Raw genomic sequence first — 22484 nt, forward strand, 5'->3', positions numbered from 1 at the left:
TTTTATGTTAAATTGAAGCAACAAAAGTTTTGGATGCAAAAATGAAGTTTTTACTGTAAAAATAAATTTTATTTCGTGAGTATTTTTATGTATTTGGTTTTGGATTTATTTTTGGTCACTTCCCCAGTTTCAAAGTATTTACAAGAACAACGACAAACTATTAAATTGCTCAAAACTTATTTTAAACCTTACTGCAGCAAATTTTTAAGAAGAACCGATGATTACTTAGAAGCCCTGTATTCCAAATCAAAGCAGTATGCAACGAAAGTTAACAATAGTTTAAATGTCATTGATGTGGGATTAGAGTCAGACTTTCAAGAGAAACTATGTTCAAAAATAAAAGTAGATAATTGTGAAAGTAATCACGGCCGGAGCGGCAAAATACGAGTTTTGCGATATTAACTTATTGGCATCGTTCTACTTAACAAAACAGGTTTCACGGGGTGGAAATGAAAAATAACGAAGTTGAAATAACGAAAATATAACTACTTTTCACGCGCGGAGCAAAGTTTTCATGTTGTACATCCGCGTCAGGCGTCACGTGACCTTTTGTGACCGTGAATCCACCTCGTGATGCATCGCCATCTTTGGAAACGTAAATGAAAAATAATACTGAAATGAGCAGAATTTTAACCCAAATGAATGAGGTTTTTCTTAATTTCGAGCTATAAATTAATTATTTGTTATCAGGTTGAGACGGAGTGCCTTCGGGAGGGAAGGTGCTGCCGCATCCCACGCTGATTTCAACGAAAGAAAAAAGTCCCTCGGGATAGTACATATACAGAGGCTGATTAGAAATATAAATTAAAAAGCAATGCAAAAAAACTTAATGTAAAGTGTAAAAACATAATAAATCGTGAAAACCCCAATATTAATATATAAATGGACAATAATAGAGAGCACTTACCATTAAAAGGAAACAATCTCATTTCGGTCGAAACGTAAACTCCCAACATGCCCGACAAAACACTCCGACACACACAATTCACTATGATTCGTCGAACTAGTGGATGGTTGATCCATGATTGACAAGCATTCATTCGATCTGAACTTCAGTACACGATATCTTGTGAAGCACTGGACCACAGCCCTGAAGCTCTCAGATAACAAATACGCTATCATGCCGACCGCAGATAACATTAAGGTACATACCGAGACACAGCTCAGAAACAGAACATGAAAATATTAAAACCTCAACTATTTAAAATATAGCCTCTACATTGTCATTTACACCCCCTAAAACCTTATATATTTTTGTTCAGGACGATGGGCAGAAAACTGTAATAACGTCAAATTCGTGATTTGCCGGGTCGGTCTTTAATCTCATAGATACCGAAATGTAATACCTGGAGAACAAGCTAGAGAAATCTCGACTGTCCAATTGGTCCAAAAGTAAAAACTCTTATATTTTCAAAATTTATGAGTGCCAGAACAAGTATAGAGAGACGATTTGTACCCGATCATATATTCAAGATTGGATCAGGCATATTACAAGATTGATCATGGCTGGATCCAAAGCGATTTAATGAAATCAAAAGAATTGGAAAGTTCTCCGAAAATGTGCTTCAAGCTTCAGCAAAACTTTTTAAAATTGATAGAAGTAAGTTACTCGTTGAGCTCAAATAGTTTGCAGAACAATAATACATTTTGTAAACGTTGAAGGTCCAGGGAAAAATGAAAAGAGTTGTACAGCTCAGAAAAGCCACGGCGAAGAGCTAGGCCTAGAGTTGGAAGAAGCCTGGTCAGAGGAAGAGTTCAATAAATTTGATTGTGTTAAATCTCAGTCTGGTTTATTCCTCAGTTTGCATATTGTTCGAAAATTTATATTGACAATACCGTGCACACAGGTGACAAGAGAAAACATTGTAAAAGATGAAAGTCATAAAAACCCTGTTACATCCTTACACAATGTAGGGACTTTTCACTTGGGCATTACTTCATGGTTTTAAATAAGGTACTGTTGTATATTGAGACCGGAAGATCGCTAAGTATTAGGTAACACCATTCGGAAGTTCTGGAAGAAGAACTAGGGAATATACCTGGGTAACATTGTGCTGATGTCTCAATGGTTCGTAGGACCAGAAAAGCGCAACACGCACATAATTTATTAAACTCATGTCCCACCATACAGCATACAAAACATATTGCTAACACTAAAATATTATACAGCAAAAATGTATTACTAAAAGTTAGATACATTACAAACCCGATTTAGGTCAACTATAAATTAAGAACTTGTGTCTAATCTCCTTTTTATGAATATAGACAGAGACGTATTTCAGAATTTATATAAAGATACAATTATCAATGAAGTTGCTAAGACCAGCACACAACTGCCCAGTAAGCTTATTATTTAATGCGCTTTTGTAGTATAAATTGTCAGTTTACAACAGTATATCTATTTGTAAGAATTCAATTTTGTTTTATTAAACAGTTTTAGACTAAAAATGCATTTTATCTTCCACCTAGCCACCTTTATAAGTATTTTCCTACTTGCTACATTATTCATTATACATTCATGTACTGATTATTCCAGGGCAAAGTGATGAAAAAAATTATTATTAGGCACGAAATTGTGTAGGCTAATTAGTAGTTTTATGTCACGCAATGAGTCGCCTATTTAGTTTTGGCCGATGGCCTCACATGGAGCCCAACCGCTCCTGGGCTGAACCATTCAGTACAATTCCTCCTAAAACGTGATATTTTAGACTTAATCGTTGTGAATTGTGTGTGGCATTCATTAGCACTTTGTGCTAGTGAAAGACTTCCGAATTGAATTGAAAAGCTAGTGAGAAATATGTATTCATTTTTTCAGTATAGCAGTAAAAGGTGGCATGAGTTTAAAAAAATTTTAAATTTTGTGGAAGTTAACTCTTGTTAAAACTTTTATATTGGAAATTAACTCCTACAAACTCCTAAGGCCATAGACAAAATGGCTTTCCCTTCTCTATGTATTGAACTTGTTTGGAACAGTACTCAGCTCTAAAACTATATTTTCCGACAGAGTATTTGATTAACAACAATGCTCAAACTATGTTAGATTTGTTAACACCCATTAATACGCTGTATCTCGAAGTTCTGGACCATGTTCTGTTAATACTTACTGATTTAACAGTGTATTTCTATTAGAGAAACCTAAACTTGTACACTTGTGTGGCAGATTTGACACAGCATATCGGACAATACTGATCTTCTTGATCAAGCTTGAATGTTTTAATAAAACAGACGTTTCAAAACTTCAGAAACCCCAAATATTTCAACAAGCTATAAAGATTGTATTTAGGAACTAAATGTGCTGATGGTCTTACGGACATTCAGGGTTGACTAAAGAACAGATTAGGGCCTTTAAAATTTACTGTCTTAACTTTTATTAAATGTTATCTAGATTGGAAATTATATGGTAGGAAAACTCGAATACCAGATAGAGATCAAATCAAATCCATCCAATCGATCTCTCCAGCAGTAAATCCATTTAAATGAAACGTTAATATTGATTTAATATCAGTTAATATGGAATGGAGGGCTCTTAGAAACATTTCAATTGATACTGAAACAGACAAATTTTTACTGTATTTCATTTTGGATAAAAGTAAAGGAAATGATAACTGAAGACTACTCCAAAACTTTTTTGTTCTTGAACAGATTTATAGCATTCATTTTTACATTACCTCACAGTAGTGCTTGGATTCAAAGAATGTTTGGTGCAATAAATATTAACAATAAACCATTACAAATAGATTAAAACGCAAAACACTAACAGGATTTCTTATTTCATGCATTTAATCAATCAATATGAATAATGCTATTTCAATTTTAAAATTACAAATAAAATTTTGGTAAAACATAACAAAATGTATTAATCTCAATATACCTTATGACCATTAAAAAATAGGAATATTGTTAGGAAGAAAATATGTTAAATTGTGGTTTTATGTTAAACGTGTAGAAAACCTAATACGGTATGTGGTATATGGCCAAGGGTTTGTGCTACATGTGAATATATAAAATATTAGGATGTCCATTAGAATACTGCCTGCCTGGTAAGTATAAAAATTACTTTTTTATATTGTATTAGCATAATCTTAACTAGTATAATCATTAGTTAAAAAAAAGTTTAACCTGTTGAGTTCATATATATTCTACTAATATATATATATATATATATATATATATATATATATATATATATATATATATATATATATATATATATATATACAGTTTGGAGTGGTAAATTGTTATATTGAATAATTGAGGAAATGTGGGAATTCTTTGTTTAGCACAGTGGGGAAGTTTCTTGCCACTGGTGGGGACCTCTCAAAATGAATCTGTCAACACTGAGTCGAGCAGCCGATGCCCGATGGTCAAACATGGCGCGGCTGCTTGTGTTCAATGGGTTTGTTTTTATTTCTGCTTTAGTATTTTTCAGTTATTTATTAGGTTTAAATAGGTTTTTAACGAAACAAGGACATAATGGTTGTGAAATGACATATATGTATGAATACCCGCAGTTTGTTGTAAGTAAAGCTATTTACATTTTTTATCACTTGTGTTCTATTTTAGGTTAAATCTTTGCATTGGTATTTTTTGTAGCAAATGTTTGCAGTGGCCGTTTTGCCGGTGTATTTATGCATACATTCACAATGAATATAACATCTTGAATTAAATAAGTTATCATAAATTGTCATAAGTTTATATCTGGTAGTTTTCAAAAATAATCCTATTAATATTTTTATTCAATTATGCAGGTTTTATTTATTTCAAATAAATATTTTACTGTATTGACAGCTATTTATTCAACTGGTCATTATTTGCTCTTGGTAATTAAAATTGATGTACTGACTGTTTCTTTATATTCTCTTCCACTTTGTTTCCAACCCAAAATTTATAAGCAGTTTTTTTGTAGTTTTTAACAGCAATTAAAATAATTAATATTATAATGCAAATATATACATATAAAAGAGACTAGAATTAAGTGATTTGGAATTATTTTTGTAATGGGTCATAACCTTTGCATAAGAACTGGCCATAACTAGGCCTGGTTCTGCATATTCTGTAGGCCACGCCATAACTTGACCAAAATTTTATAAAAATCCGATCAACGGATCTATTTTAATTCAAGTATTGTAAGATTTCATTAAATAAATCATTCAATCAGGTTTGATACTAAGTCTTAATATTAAAGCCTATTGTTACAAAATAATCTAATGGAAAATGCATTTAATAGGCTACAAGAATAGTGACGTGTGATGTATATAAGCCTATATATAATATTCATTCATACTAAGATGAAAACATATCAATCAAGATGCTCAGTAGCACAAATGAGAAGCCTAATATATTATTATACACCTTTAATCAAAAAAGCAGATAAGTACTGAGTTTTGGGGCATTTTACTGTTGATACAAACATCCTCTCATGTCACTTAATAATTTTACTGTCAAATCCACCTTGTTAGTTTTAAGAGTGAAAAATATTTGGCTTATTGCTCTACTAATAACAGTATATAACCAAATAAAGGAATTGGAATTGGAACTTGATTGTCCCAAGTTTTGGAAGAATGACCCATCCAATTACAGGAAGAATGATTCTTGCTATGTTTAAAGTACAATTTTCAAAGTTTTAACTGTATGAGTATGTTTGGTTATACTAAATCTGCCTCATAGGTCTGGGGACGAAAATAAAACATCCCTTGAAATAACTGAGTTCTCTGATTAAACTTTTGGAGGATCTGATCATGAATGTGTCAGGCCATCAATGTGAAATGCGGCACCTAACAGTTGGCCCACATTGTTGGCAATGAAAAACGTCTATTTTTATGATGTTTTTGTAATTGTAAAATTGTGGTAAATCTTTAGTTTTTGTATTGTACGTGCTAAATCCAATACTTTGTACTGCCTTCTATTCTCTGCAGTGTTTATAACATATTTCTAAGCATCATCAGCTCATAGTGAAATTAAGTTCATTTTCAAATCTTTAACTACATAATATATAGCAGCAATAGTAAGCTAATTGTATGCAGTTAAGATGTCACCTTTCAAACTTTTCATACTGAGACATGTTACTTAGATTGTATTTTAAATTATTGAAAAGTATAGTTTACACTAAAGTAGCTATGATGGAAAGGGTTAGTTCAATATGAATATTGAGTTTGGTTCCTTTTTACCTTTCTCTTAGTGCAGCATCTGGAATTTAACGTTGTCACAGACTTGACTCCTGGAATCCTTTGGAATGAGGTGTGTTTTTGGGTCTCTGGGGGTTATGTTCAGTTGAAATCATTTTTAAGACAATTGCAATAGACCGATTTCATATGCAAAATATACCCAATATGATATTTTTAATATAAAAATGTCAAACTATTGTTTTATTAGTCTAACCAAAAATAGAAGAAGAAAAAGATTACCAAGTGGTAAGTGTACAGGGCCTCACATTGTAAATGGAATGGGAGGGATCAAGGCTAAACAATTATATTTTCATATGACAAATATGCTTTGTGATTGTATTGTTTTACTGAATTTTGAATAAACTGATAGGTAAGGATCAAAGTGTCAGTTTGCTATCATGTTAGGATTTACAAATAATGACTATTGTTTTGGATTGGATTTGCTACATAATCAAGTCTGTCATAGTTCAGACTCGTAAAGCTAAGCCTGCAGCAAAATAAGAAATAATACAGGTTTAAGATAAAACAAATAACCTTTTTATTGGAAGTCTTCTTATCAAACTAAATAAAGGAGATTATATGTTTTATTTATTAAAATATAAATTAACAATTACCTATTTAACTATTAACCCTTTGCACGCCACTTATAAATCCATTAACTTTCCTACAACGACAAGACAAGTAAACATTTTTTTTCTTTTAGTTCAAAGCTAATTTTTATTACAACTAAATTATAAAAGGTAAAAGCAAAAGAAATAAAAAAGAAATATTTAGTTCAAATAAATTTTAAATTTAATTGTAAAATGTAATTAAACTAAAAAGTTTTATAAACTGCTAATTATTAGTATACTTTCTTATTATGTACACCATCTTATCATGTAATTCTAACCCTACTAGTATGTGGAAGATGTGTGATACACTTCAAAACATGTGTCAGGATGTAGCGCAGGCCTCGCAGTACAGGTTTTGCAGAAGTATATAGTTTCCTTTCTCAATCCCTTCTTATGACACACCAAACATTTACTAGATCCTTTTTCTCTCCTCGACATATAATGCGACTTGCCATCCAAACGTTCATCTGGTGGTCCCTATAAACAATGCAGCAAATGTCTATACAAAATACCCTGTAAGTTATGTATTATAATTAAGCATTGCAATACATTTTATTAATTTGAGTGAGTATAGTTACATTTACCTGTACTGGTCGTCCTCGTTTTCTTGTTTTCGGTCGACAAGCAATCTTGTCAGCAACAAGAGCTTTCACCAAGGCCAGTTTGAAAAGTCTGTGGCTCATTGGCTTTTTGTGGTGCTTTTCCTGTGTCATCTTATAAAGCAAATAAGTGTTTATTATGCTAACCTCAAATAGCCAAAAAAATAGTTTTCTATACCACTTCTTCGTTCTTCTCATAAATAGATAAGAAGCCACAAAGTGGTCACTTCGTTCAACTCCTCCCATATGCTGTATGTAGTCTAATACCACATTTGGTTTGTCAGTAGGTGGCTTGTTTGGCCATCTGCTTGGTACACTGGTCATTTCATTACTGCTTCCTTTACTGAGTGTGCTCAGCATGTGCACAGCTCGCTTATCCTTCCAGGATACAATCAAAGTTGAATCTTTTCTTTGCGCATAAAGGTCCCCCTTCTTCATTTTTTTTCCTTTAGATTTTAGTCCAGGAGGCATTCCAGTTCTGCAGGTCATAACAGTTCCTGTGAGATAACATCCAATTTTCAATAACTCTTTTGCTAATTCTGGGCTCGTAAAATAGCGGTCAGTGTACACCTGTAGGCCAGTTATTGGAGAGTTTTGATTTTTATACACCACTGACTCACTCAATACCTTTACAATCTGTGTTCTTTTTAGTAAATTTGAGTTTGGAATAATATTCCCTTTTCCGTAGTAAGGCATAAAATCATATAGATAGCCATTGCTACTATCACAGACAACAAATACCTTCAATCCAAATTTTTTGGGTTTCATTGGATTGTAAACACGGAAGCTTACCTTTCCTTTGAAGGATATGGTGCTTTCGTCAATAGCAATTTTGTTGCCTGGAGTATAGAACAATTTGCTCATTTGTTTTACATGTTTTAGAATTGGAGCAATAAAAAATCTCTCTGTAACTGTAACATTTGGATTTGGATTGTGGTTAAAGTGCAAATTCCAAAAAATGTTCAAAAACTCATTTTTTGAAAAAACATCACTAAAAAATGGAATACGTCCTTCCCACGCTGTTGTGAAGTATGACTCGAGTGATGGTAGTGGAATAAGTCCCATATTAATGACCGTCCCAAGAAAAGCTTTCATTTCAACCGATGTCACATCTTTCCACTTGTTTATGCGGGCATGTGGAGAGTGTGCATTTGACAATCGATTATTAGCATACTTATTTGTCTCTGTACATATATGATTTATTATATCTTCATTGAAAAACAAATAAAAATAATCAATCGGTTCAGTTTCAGCATCAAAATGTGTAGGTAGGTTAGGCCCATTATTTATGTTGTAAATAGGAATTGTATTGGTTGGTCCAGGGTCATTATTAGTGACATCCTTCCAATCAGAGTCACTCACTTGTGGGTTTACAGTACCTTGTGTTGTTTGATTAGTAGAAACTGGTTGTTGGTTGTCTGTTTGCTCTGAAGCTACTGTCCGGGGAGTTTGCAGGTCGTCATCATTGTCACTACTATCACTTAGTTCAACTTCACAAATATTATTTATCAGTATATCGTCATAGTCACTATCTATGTCATCAGACAATGCACTTGAAAATGATGCATTCCGTACACCTGTCACTAAGTTTGGGTCGCCACGATATTCCATTCCGATAAAAAAAAAGAACTTTACCATTAAAATTAAATACACCTCGTTACACTATAAAAGAATATAAATATTTCAAATAAATCAAAACACTACCACTCGATGAAGAAAAATAACCAGTATTAGACGCGTACTAGTGGACAACGAAAGAAAGTACCAATACACGCCACGTATATGTTTGGTTATGGCTCTGTAGGAGACGCACAACTGACGACCAGGTGGTCGGTAGACAAAGGGCGCTCTCGTCCCCCTGCCGCTGAGTGAAGGTCGTTTATAAATACTTTCTTGGCAACCGCGATAAGCACGGAGCGTGCAGCGGGCATTTCGAAGGCCTTTTGTGAACTAAATAACTCTCCAAGAGACATAATCTATAATACCATATATAGCTGTATTTGGCGTTTTGGTCAACGTATACCATTCTAATATATCTGTCTACGGCGTGGGGACGGTTAATGCTTTATCACATCCTCTATTATAATATAATAATTCATCCACCATTAACATAACCAGATGGCAGTTTAATGTTACGTGAAATTAGTGTTACTCCCTAATAATTAATAAATATACAAAACGTAATTTTTATGTTACCAACTAATATTTGACAGTAAGGAATTATGTAATATTTTAAACGCAAATATATTGTTCTGGAAAAGTTGTGACGTATAGATTTGGCACTAAGTTAATATTTTGTGATATTTTTATTTTGTAATATTTAACTTTTGTGTTTTCTGTTACATCACGTTTTGTCGTAACATTAGCAAACATTTTTATATTATTTTTATGTTTTACCATGTGATGAAGACACCAAGAAAATCATAGGGTAAACAAATGTGTGAATAAACTGAGTACAGTTATTGAAATTTTAAAATGTGACATAGTAAAACATATAACCTAACTATATACAAGAAAGGTTTCATCTACATACTTGAACTTTTTCATTAAATTTCCGTTCTACTGATAGATGGACAAGAATTGGTTTGACTATGGTGAAAGTCCATTCCTTGTATACGGCTGAATGTCATTGAAGCGTATCACTCAGTAGACAGGCACAATTTCTCTTATATCTGTCTGGGAGCTACGGAAATTTCTTTTCTGTATGATTATGTGGCTGCAGAACATCTCGAGAATGAAATTAGTTATATATTTGAAATTCTTCATGCAACTGCAGTGAAAATTGTTACGCGACGTAGCCTAATGGACTTCTAGATTGTTTGTAGACTGTTATGGCCAGCAAAACACATATAAATAAAACAATTTAAAAAATTATTATAAACAATATAATAAAAATAAGTAATATAAATTATATGATCTGAAAACCAGAAATTTTTGAAATATAGATCAATTTTAAAACACTTCGACGTTGCTTTCTATTCGAAATTTGCTTCTATTAAAATAAATATATTCATTTTTGACCAATCTAAATGCTTGTTTATTCATTTGATGTAATTTTTTTTTTTTTTTCAAAAATGTGAAAAAAATTCTTTAGTCATAAATATAAACTTGAGAATTTCCAACGTGTTCCACTCTTTAAAATACTCTCAATGGTTAATTTTTTTATTTATACTTTTATATTTGGTTTGAAAGATTAATCTAAATTAAATAACTCAAATGGAATTGCTCTTTAACTGGAGTAAATTAGTAGCCTACTTAAAGTTGTAAATAGAATCTTTGCCGGGGGGAATTGAGGTAAAGTAGACGCAGTGTCAAAACGGGAAGGGAATTAAGTCAAGTCAATTATGGTATCATATCCTAAGTGAAGCAAATTGGACAGTAGTTTTTGAACAAAAGTAATTAGTATAATCACCTCAAGGCCAGCAGTAGATAAAATTGTTAAAGATATCATTATTAAAACCCAATATGTTTTTGTTTGTAACTCAGTTTTGTTTGCATATCCTTATATTTATACACTTTGCTCTGGGGGTGGTTGACCTCTTGATTCCTATCCACATATGTTCACACAGGTGTCAACATCATTCTCAATTATGTTATGCATGATGTCAAGTATGATAATGTAAACTGTATTAAATATATTATACATAGCAACTAATCGCCAATTTATAACACACATTATCTGCTAAAGCAACTTGATAATGGATAGTCAAAAAATTCTTTGTGATAAACTAAACAGATTAAGATTTAAGTTAAAACATTTGATTTACGTGTTGAATTACAGAGAGTAAGTCTACCGCCAAATGTAACAGCCGAGTATCGCCGATATGGCCTGTACGCGTACAGCGAGGGTCGGCAGACACAACAGACCCGTAATATGCAGTTCTCTGGTATCCCAGTGCTCTTCATTCCTGGACAGGGCGGCTCGCTCAAACAAGGTGGGTGTAATGTAAACTTATGTTGTACATCCTCATAAGCCTAGAATAAGGATGGGTTTTTTATTTATTAAGAACCATTCATATGAGGGCTGTTTGATGTTCATGCAAAAATAAAACACGCTTACTTTTTCATGACAATTGTCAATAAATAAATAAATATATATATATATATATATGTATATATTTATTTATTTAACTATATATATAGCAGGGTGACCACCCGAACGAGAAAACTGGAAGTTTAACGAACCAGGTGGAAAACCGGGAATTTTCCAGAGCACCAGGAAGATTTCAAAAACAATTTCTCCGTCTCCAAGAACTTATAAAATCAAGACATCATTTGACAGCTTATTGAATCAAGCACTAATTAATCTCAAAATCTCGTATTTTACGCGACGTGGTTCGTGAAATTGTAAATGAAGATCGATATATGTTCGTGAGTTTCATCTGACCCCGGTTGATCTAAGGTTACCTCCACTAGTGTAGTGAGTTTATCTTGGTTAGTTCTACTTCTGTGCCGCGGCAAGCCTCCCCCCCCCACCCAAAAACGTAATGCATTGGATAATTTAAATCGACCGACCGATCGTTTCGGACTTCGGCACTAAGCGAGTGGTACGCTTTAAGCGGTGAAGCGGCAGAGCGGTAGTAACCGCGATACAAACGGGGTTTTTCTTAAGTATTATTCATTTGTCTAAGTGGGGTCTCCGGACGAAGTTGTCCAACTCTTATTCTTGAGTGGAAATAGTGTTTTGAAAAGACGTGTGTTAAATAGATAGTACAGGCCTAAAATGTACAGTGTTTTAAACAGGTTTTAGAGTTCGGTTCGTTGAATAATATAATGTTTGACAATTTGATAAGAGATGCAGCCCGGTTTTTGGGTACACCAGAATGTCGTTTGGATTTTTACAAAGCTTGATAAGATACCTTTTGGAAAATATAGTAGTGGGTTAGTTACAAAAAGTAACGTCGAGAAGGGGACGTTTGCGTCCTGTTGCACAGCAATGACAGACTGAGCTGAGGGCTGAGCGGCAGGTGAAACAATTAATGTCTAGAATTGGCGGTGAATAAGCTCCATAGTGTGGTCTGCCCTTCCGCTCACGTCTGCCATGGGAAGTGTCGAGTGTTCATATATTCTATATGCACAACACAAACATTAAACTTTAAGTCGTCGCTCGATCCAGCGCACAGCTTACTGCTCGTATCGCGGCCGAGGCCTCTGTTGATCTATGAATGATTGCTCCTCAAACACGTTCCGATTGTCATAAAATTACATAGGTTTAAAAAAGGAAGTAGTGTTATGTTTTTGATATCACGGTCACATCCAAATTTCGACTGAACTGCGTTTACACCTGCAAAAATGGCGGAAGTTTTGGTCCGACTGTAAAAATGGTTAGTCTAAACGGGCGCAAGAACTCCGTAGCCAGTGTCGGACAGTTGTTTGCAAGAACTGGAGAACAGTGTCGGCTATTAAAATTTTAATCATAAACCTTGCCGATACATCACTGCCATGTGTGAACAGACTTCGTCTTGACTCCCGGAACAACCAGCGGTACAACTGTACAAGTACTTGCGACAGTTCTCTTGAGTAAAATTAATTGCTTGTATTGTTCACATTATGCTACAGTAGTTTTGCATATTCTCTCGCAACTTTACTTGCCAGTGTAAACGCAACTTGATGTTGTTGTCAGTCTATAAACAGCAGACGACCAGCCCATCGAATCAGCCATGCTCATCAGTTTTCGTCGTCAGAGAAGCATTGGTTGGACGACGGATAGAAGTCCCGTCAGTTCTCCGGTCAACTATTTACCGGAACGACTTCTACGCACACGTGACGATCGTTCGGACGATTCGAACTGTTCAAACCAAATAGTCCAACGTGCATGAGGATCTTTATGTCAAGTTGTTTCGTAGTCCTTGACTATAATCTAACGATACTAAAGCATTCTTCATGTATATCAGTGGGATATATTCGGAGTCACGATACTTTCGCGGGACTCTAACCAGGGCTACCACCAACGATGAGAATCTGGAAAAGCGTGCATTATGCATGGATTTCAGACTCCGGGAAACATGCGTGGATATGCGTGAATATTTATAATGTCCCTGGAAATTTTACTAGGGATAGATAGTTTCCGATACTCGATACTGTGGCTCTTTTCATTCGATTCCGATACCAACAGAAGTGCTTAACTATGCTTGTAAGATCACGATTTCACAACATTACTGATATGGAGAAGCTAAATCGCAAATCCACAAATAAGTCTAGCTCAAACATTTTTGTACTTTCCATATGAAAAAATTTAGATAGATAACCAAAGTAACAAATTACTGCAAGTTAACAAATAATATTTTAGTTATAATTAGTATTTTTTATATTTATTTTGGCGCATCGTCGAGAGTCTGCACTGTCTATTCGTAGACAAAAATTATCGGTCAGTACGCAAATTACCGATTGGTGAAACATGTTTTTGTAGTTCTTTGTGTATAAAACTATTTAGAAATATATAGCAACAGAATAACTTGATTTATAAATAAATAATTTAATTGAAATTGGTTTTGTCTGTGTGTATATTTGTCAACGCTAGCGTGTCAGCTGGTTCTATGCGCGGTCTTAGTTCCTCGATAGTAAACAAACGATCGCTAATCGTACTATGCGTACTTGTAATTAAATATATTCTCTATAAATATGCATCCATACATTTCATTTTTACGTAGCTTTAATATATTCTGAAAGCTCATTTTGTAACCTACCATTTCTATTACTTAAAAGGAGAAATGACTTAGAATTTTTAATTTATTTATTTTCCAGAATCTCTGCAAATTCCTTTGAAGTAACTTGGTACTCTTAAACTTCCCCCTTCCCCACAAAAGATAAATTAATTAAGTAGAGTTCAGATGAAAGTGTTTATTTGTGTATTGTCTTGAACCGACTTTGTGTACCAGCGAAATCATTGTCTCGTACCGAAAGTTCGTCCACCGCTAGACCTCTAACCCGCAATACTGTGCAGTCTGCCCCACAGTAGCGCTGTGTTGATATTTATTTGTTATATTTTTATTTCCGAATTGGATACATGTATTTTCTAAACATCACAGAAAGGAAAGTTATTAGGTATACACATTGTTATGTGGACACATCGAAAGACACAGAGATAAAAACTAAGGAGTTTAAAATAGCTGATAGCGATAAATTGTCACTTAATTACTCGCATATCACTAACGATGAAATGCTTGAGCAGCTTTGTGGTATTTCTTGCAAATACTGCTAGTGACGATAAACCGTCATCGTTGCACTTGACGTAAGGGTTAAATACAGTACTAGAGTTGTCTATTTTGTTTCAAAACAGACTAGATGATCAGAAATTTTCGACCGGGAATTTGAAAAGAGGTTTGAGTGCCCACCGCATATAAAATATAATACAAATCCATTGACACTGTGTATAGTTAGATTTATCAAAATATTTGTTTATGCTTTTGTTACAACTGAATCCAAGCACTTAAATGAATAGAGACAGCAGATTATACATTTTAATTCCTAGTTTTAAAAAAAACCATTTTTGGGGACTGGTAGCACAGCTAACTCTAATATCACAATGTTGTCTACTAAAATAACTTTGTATAGAACTATTTTCAATTATTTCATTAAGGTTATTTTAACATACAATAATACTGGAAGAACAAATGAAGGTTTGTATAAACAAAGGTTTGGGATGGGTTCCACTATTTACATAACACATTATTTGCATTGTCCCTTTTTTGTAGTATGAATAACCCTTTTGAGTTACACCCCCAACAGTAATCCCATTTTACAAATTGTGAGTACAAATGTGAGTATAGTATATAGCTATTAATATGTCAATAGTTACAGTTAACTTTAATCTAAGCAACATAAAGATACACTTAGCCAGTTCCTTAAATATAATTCCCATATGAGTATACTTTAGATTGTCTTGAACATGAAAACCTACAAACTTTACAGTTTCATGGTTTTTGTTTGTATTTTAAGCTGAATTTAATCAATGGAGAATAGGAGAGATGTTATGCATGTTACCACTATACTACAGAGCCCTCACATCTTACGATTTAATTATTGTGTATTTGATTTAAGCCTATTTATTTATTTTCCCACAACAAATGACATGTTTTCTCATCCCCACAACCACTTGGAGAACAATAAAAAAGGAGGAAAATAAATTCTGGAGGTTTTATTTTATTTTGAGTTGCCAAAGATATGTTTTCTGTTTAATATTAGAATATATTTACAAATATTAGCACACTTTTCATTGCTTTCCCTCTGATAAATCCTTATTGTTGGTTATCTTTATCAGTGGTTTACTTAAACTTTGTTATCAAATTGGTTATCACTTACAAGTAAACATAACTAATTACTAGTGAACAGGACCCACGTCCTATTTTCCAAGTTTATTACTTGGGCCCAACGATTCACTAATATTGCTATTTTCACTCCCTCTTACCACCAAAAGTGACCCAAAAAGGTTGTACTACACTAACTTAAAATTCCTTAAACTAACTATTTACTATTCCATTAACATATTATTACTATTATCATTTTTTAAACATTTCTATTACATTTAAAAATATTCCTTCATTTAATTTTCCTTCAGTGAAGTTATAACCAATTCTTTTCAAACAATCAAAATCAACTTTCACATTAATTTTTCTCTATGCTCCAGAATGACTTAGAATTCTTAATTATTAAAACATCACGTTCTTTTCTTTATAATTAAAACATGTTCATAAACATTAGGCCTATATGTGTGTCTAAACCTATTTTAAATCTCTTAACACTACTGCATTTAGGGAAACCTCACACAAAATGACTACTCAAATTCGCAAATATGTCTATCTCTCTGTTATATTCTTCCTCCAAAACAAACAAGAAATAGTTGAAGATTTATTTATAAATTTAAACTTCATACTTTCAAAATGGCTGATAATTCCTATGAACTTTCAACTTTGAAACTCCCTCAATCCTCTAAAAGAAATCCTTTGACTACAGAACTCCCTGCTAGAATCATAAACACTTCTTAAAATGCTAACATATTACTTTAAAAGCATCAATCAACTACTGAGGTTGGCAATTAAAGTTCACGTACTCCCTTATTTGAAGGAAACTTCTAAAAATTAATTACTTCCAATCTTATCTATACATTAATTTAATATCAACTTTCTTCAAGTTCACTTTGACACACAGTGCCATTCTTTAGTGCATCAACAAAAGTAATAAATCATGCCTTTGGCCAAACTCAATGTTACATTCAAATTTTCATTAAGTATTCCAAAAAGATTGTTTGTTTCAATTCCTTACATAACATTCAAAATTTAATGCAGTATAAAGTAAATTTCTCATTGAAGCGATCTTTTTTAAATACTTCTTAAATTTCTGTTATTACTTTCTAAACGTAGAAACGTATTTCAAATATTTCTTATAACTAAACATTCACTCTAATATTAATAGGTCTACACAAATTCCATGTATACAATTTTAAAATAATGTGCTCATGAGGCCACTCCATAATGTTAGAAACCACTTGCACACCGTTCTAATTGAAGGAACACTGATTCACCATAATTTTTGAAGTTTCTTACTATTTACCTGAGGCGATTTGCCTTTCAGAAAGTAATGATATTTTTAATCATCCGTTTTCTAGAAATGTTGTTATAACCACATTTCATAAACTACATCTAGCACTGTTAGAGAAGAGAAAGCCATTCTATGCATAGATCCTATTTCACATGTTGAAATATCAAGGGATAAATCGCTAAAGAAATTTTTTTTCATATTTGATACAATTTACAGTTTTTAATTAGAGTTTGTTTTGAGGACTTCTAGAGTTTAAATATTTAATATTTACAATGTAGAAAATGTGATGAAACAAGATTTCTAGAATCTATCAGCTACAGGAGTTGAGAAATGCAAGCTAACATATTCTAGGCATAGAATTTCCGGAACTTTGTTTTCATACAGCGAAACTCAATTTAGCATTTCAAGATATTTAGAATTTTCCAGATGCTCTATGAATTTCAACTTTGAATGACTGACAAGCAGTCCATAATTTCATCAAAGTAATGATTCTGCAGATGTTGTAAAAATAGCTAAAGTTTTCTTGAAAAAGAAAATAGATGAAATTCCCAAAAGTATCCTCTGCAAGAGTTCAGCGCTCAAATGACATTGGACAAAATCTATCCACAATACATCTCAAACAACTAACTAAATGGGACATCATCAAAAACATCTACAACAACTAGTTTCCTTGCAAGAAATTCCAGATCTGATGAGAACCACTACGAAGACCCAGATGTTGTGAGAGCTTGTAGGTTCTTACCCACAACTGCTTACTTTGAATTTATAATCACACTTGTTGTTATTTTAAATGTTTTAGTGGTTATTTATATTTTTGTACAGAAAGATTAGTTATATATGGTTACTAGGCAAAACCTGAACAGTTTCTTCGTATTGACTCTCGGTTATTGACTTCGGTTACTCTCTTATTTACCATAAATGTTACATTGCACATTCTTTTGTAGGGGACCAGAGTTTCATTGTTTAACCTTCAAGAAACCATTATGGTCTAAAAATAGTGTAGATACTAGGCAATATCTTTTACAATTTAGATAGTATTAAGTAGCCATAAAGTGATAGTAACCGTTTAGTGTGCCGTACTTTCTAACGTTATTGTAGTCTAAAATTTGTATCACCACAAATGATAAACATGCTAAAATGTCGTTTAATATATTAAAACAGCATATTTTTCACTGCTTGAACTCCAGACAAGCACAAAACAATCGATGTATCATCAGAAATCTTTAATCAGGCATTTGTAAACACGGTTAATAGTATTAAACATCAGCTGGAATTGTCCACATCTGGTTCTGTTGAATATGTTGGGAGGACCGCTATCATGCAGGAAATCTTTAGCGGGAGTGTTGTGTCAACTAAGTAATGATATCTTAAATGCTGGTAAAAGCTTAAACCATTCTAATAGCTGTGATGTTTATATGTCGTACAACACATTGAAGTAATTGTTAATATATTTAGTTATTCCTGTGACAGAAACCATTAATGCATGCTTGTGTAGTGGGGTGCTCAAAATCTCTAGGATCTGTCCCTTTTATAAAAAAGGGCCTAGAGATAACCCTGAGAGTTATAAGCGAGTCTCTATCTTACTGTAATATCAAAGTTAATAGAGAGTTGGGTCTATGATCAAATTTGTATGTTTTTGGAAGATAATGGTGTTCTGAATGTCACAGTTTGGATTCAGAAGGGGCAATTCCACAGTTGCTGCAATGGATGTATTGGTGAGGAGTGTGTTATCCACCTTTCAAGGTAGATGCTCTGCTCAGGTTACATTATGTGATTTGAGCAAGGCTTTTGACTATGTCAGCCATGATGACCTGCTTGGTAAATTGGATCATTATGAGTTACGCAACATACCTCTCGATTTCTTTTGTTCATATTTGAAAAACAGAAGACAGAGAGTCTGTCTGGATGGGCAGTGGTCGGAGGAGGCTATTGCTGAATATAAGGGTCCCATAGGGTTCGGTACTGGGAACATTGTTGTTTCTATTGAGTTTAAATGATTTGACCTATTCCATTCAAGCAACTACACTGCTCTATGCAGATGATAAACAATCTAGAAGAGCTTAAACTTATGACAAAAAATACTTTTTATTACTTTATTTATTTGTTATCATGTTAACGCATTGTCATTGAATATTAGTTAAATTAGTTAGTTAAGTAACTAGTCAATTGAATGGTTTGTTTTTCAAACATTTATACAATCATGCAGCTACCTTTCTTTCATAATGTTTAAAATTGCCATTTTTGTCATTGGAACTCTGGATGTGTTTTAACTCAATTTTTTGTTATTTGTTTTATGTAATATTTATTTATCTATTTATTCTTGTAATGTAACTTAGGAGTAATTTAATTAAATAGTTATAAGTATTTTGACTTGGCTAATGAGCTGCATTATGTCTTAGTCAATGTTTAGGCAAATAATACAATAATAAAATATTGTAATATCTTCAATGGGAAAATCGGCAATTTTAACACTTGGATTCTCGGATGCATCTATGTAGTTTAAAAGGTGCTATCTCACTCACATATTGGATTGGATCACTACAGTGGCATAACCAGAGTTTGAGTTTGATCTACCCCCTTGCACTGAATAATATAAGCTGAAGTTATAAGATATGTGGACCATCATAATTTCCTAGTTCAGATTGGCATTGGCCTTTATTTATCTTAAAGTAGGAAGTTTTGGCCCACCACTTCTCTCGCAGATAATTAGTTTATAGTAAGTTATTATAACTAATGTACTACTTACAGTAAGTACTAGCAATCTGATAAATTGATCCCAAATATCAGTTAGATCATTGGCGAGCGTGTCTCTCCGGAAGGCCTTCAGCTCTGAGTATCAGTTTCACTTTGACTTCTTCACACTGGACCTGAACGAGGAGTACTCTGCAATGTTCGGAGGAGTGCTGACCGACCAGACACGCTTCACTGTGCACGCCGTACAGAGAATACTGTCACTGTACCGAAGAGTCAGGCCTGATTCCTTAGTACTCATCGGTCACTCCATGGTAGGTGTGTGGATATTATAGCAATATAAGATGGAGTTGTTTGAAGTTGGTGGAAAGAAGGCCATCACAAATTGGCCCATTAAATAATTTCATATATATTTAGATTAAATACACTTTGATTCATTTGCAATTCTCAAAGTGTAACAAAGATGTTTCACTATTTACTATCTTCCAGGGAGGAATGATAGCCAAAGGGCTATTTCTAGAGCCAGACTTTCCAACCCACGCAGTTCATCTGGTGGTGACATTGGCCACCCCTCACTCTCCCGTGGTCCTCACTGACCCTCTGCTGCAGGACTATTATCGTCGGGTCAGTCCCCACTGGCCTCCACCCGGAGGTAATGTTACTGTTATCTCTCTTGGCGGAGGTATCAAAGATCTGGTGGTGAGATCTGGGCTCACCTTGAGTGATCAGGCAGACATCAGTGCCTTGGTGAGTAATGTATCTTTTCTCTTTTATGTTCAAACATTTTAAAATTTTTGTTTGCCATGAAGAGTAGAAGTAAAAGTTTTGCGAATTTTAGCTAATTATAAAAAGTTTGTAACTTTAAAATGCTACAGTCTTTTTTTAAACAGCAAATGTAAGGCTCTTAATCCAGTTTTCTTTTAAGGCATCATTTCTAACAGCTTTTCTCTTCCTGTTTGTTTTCCATCTACAATATTTTTCTATTTCTTGTGCACTATTCATTCTTATGACCTTTGCAGCGAGTGCCACTAGCAGTAGCTATGGATACGATACTCAGCTGGGATAACTTAGTCATGATTTTAACAATGGGAGCCTCTCACTGTCTAGAGTACTCCAGGATAGGTTCTGTGAGGCTTATTCCTGCCAACAATAGGCAAACAGCTAGGGCGGATGTTGTTATGAAGTCGTTATCCGGCTGTTCATGAGATGTTCATTAAAATATCTCATTCCTACCATCCTCAAACAGTAAAGATTGACTGCACTAAATCATACATGTCAAACAAAAGACTTGACAAGACAACCATACTGGAATTGTTCTGTTTTCAGACGACAGCTGTGCCAGAGGTCTGGATGTCTGTGGACCACCTGTGTATATTGTGGTGTAAACAGCTGGTACTGGTTCTCGTCAGAGCATTGTTTGACTGTGTGGACACCAAGACTCTCCAAATAACCCGAGATGCTCACTTGCGGCTCGAGGTCTTCAGGTATCACCTGCTTGAGGTTAGTTTGTAGTGGATTGGGTTTGAAATATTTATAAGTTTAATTAACACATTGATTTAGATTCTACTAACATAAGTCTCTAACTTGCAGTTATTTATTGTGTTGTTAAATATTTTCAGCCACCCTAAAGAGGTTGTATTATGTTTAATATCCAAGAAAATGCATTTTGTACTGTTTTGGTTCATTCTCACCAGTGTGGATTTAATAACGTTGCTGTACCAGTCATTTATATACTTCATTTTTTACATACAACCTAATCTATTATCAAATTTAATTTGGAGCAAATTTAGTGCATAACAAGTTCATCATCTCACGTTTTAAGACTTTAAGTATGTCTTAGAGTTTTTGACACCTGAGGAAGAGGATAGATTTCAATCCTCAAAACCTAGTGTCCTATTTTTGTAACATATATTCATGGCAAATATCCGGAATTCTATTATCCTATTTAAAGTCCTCTCGGAAACATATATTATATATATTTATATTTTTGTATATGTAGTGTTCCTTCTATTACTAATCTTATATAATTATTTGAACTTTGTCTCATTATTTTCTCTGTTATCATCAGAGGTCAGCAGGGAAGAGATATCATGAAGCTGTTCATCCTCCTGAGGTGACCCTACCGTCCAACGCTGACTGGTTCGAGCTGGCAATAACAAACTACGAAGATTCCAAACCCCGTCGTGTTCCGTTGCATATGTTGGCACACCTGCGTCCATCCAGTGCACCTGAGGACACGCTAGCTGTCGCGACCACCAATCACAAGGCCAGGGATTGGCTGTTTGCCTGTCGTCAGATCACCTCAGTCAATGGCAAGAGGTTTTGGTGAGTAGAACAATCCCAAGTGTTGAAATAGAAGGATTGAAATCTTTGAACCTCAGTACTCTTTTTCACAGAGAGTTCCAGAATTAGAGGCTTTTGGTTGATGAAAATTAAAACTATAAGTTATAAACTTGGACGTTAAAAGTAAATTTATGAAAGTATATTGATTCACATTGCAATGAAACTTGCTCAGTCATGAGGCCCAAGTGCAAAATACTTAAGAAAAATCTAGTTGATTCCACCCTCTGCCATTGCATGCTAGCAGGCTGAATTGATCACTTGGTTTCACTTCAATTTTCTCCCATTGCTATTGTCCCAACCACTGATCAGCACTGTATGTAAAGATGTAGGTAGATATAACAATTACCATAATTTTGCAAAACTATTTTGCTTTTTTGAATTTATGTTTATTTGTGTTCATGCCTCACCATGAATCTGCTATGTCTACTCGGAAACAACAGCTGATCTGCAAAAACGTGTTTGTGTTGTATTTTTGGTATATAAAAAAGACATATATGGGTAACAAATTAATAAGTTATTTTGTTTTGCTGTTCCTTTTT

The 22484-nt window shown here is 33.9% G+C and overlaps 2 protein-coding genes across 2 annotated transcripts in view; one reads left to right on the forward strand and one right to left on the reverse strand.

Annotated features, from left to right (window-relative positions):
- The first annotated feature begins 4350 nt into the window (after window positions 1-4350).
- Window positions 4351-22484, forward strand: part of LOC124354425 (GPI inositol-deacylase) — a 44211-nt gene continuing 26077 nt past the window's right edge. Inside the window, exons 1-6 of the mRNA XM_046804870.1 lie at window positions 4351-4517; window positions 11156-11309; window positions 19699-19916; window positions 20092-20349; window positions 20929-21102; window positions 21671-21927. Coding sequence (XP_046660826.1) covers window positions 4371-4517; window positions 11156-11309; window positions 19699-19916; window positions 20092-20349; window positions 20929-21102; window positions 21671-21927 — 1208 coding nt within the window. The 5' untranslated portion in view covers window positions 4351-4370. The remainder of the gene's footprint in view (window positions 4518-11155; window positions 11310-19698; window positions 19917-20091; window positions 20350-20928; window positions 21103-21670; window positions 21928-22484) is intronic.
- LOC124354426 (piggyBac transposable element-derived protein 4-like) lies at window positions 6973-9227 on the reverse strand. Its single transcript, XM_046804871.1, has 2 exons — window positions 7360-9227; window positions 6973-7252 (listed from the first exon to the last, which is right to left on the reverse strand). Exons 1-2 carry the CDS (start codon window positions 9010-9012, stop codon window positions 7058-7060), a joined length of 1848 nt encoding a protein of 615 aa, XP_046660827.1. The 5' UTR covers window positions 9013-9227; the 3' UTR covers window positions 6973-7057.

The sequence above is a fragment of the Homalodisca vitripennis genome, chromosome 2 (genome assembly GCF_021130785.1).
Source record: "Homalodisca vitripennis isolate AUS2020 chromosome 2, UT_GWSS_2.1, whole genome shotgun sequence".
In the NCBI taxonomy this organism is placed as follows: Eukaryota; Metazoa; Arthropoda; class Insecta; order Hemiptera; family Cicadellidae; genus Homalodisca; species Homalodisca vitripennis.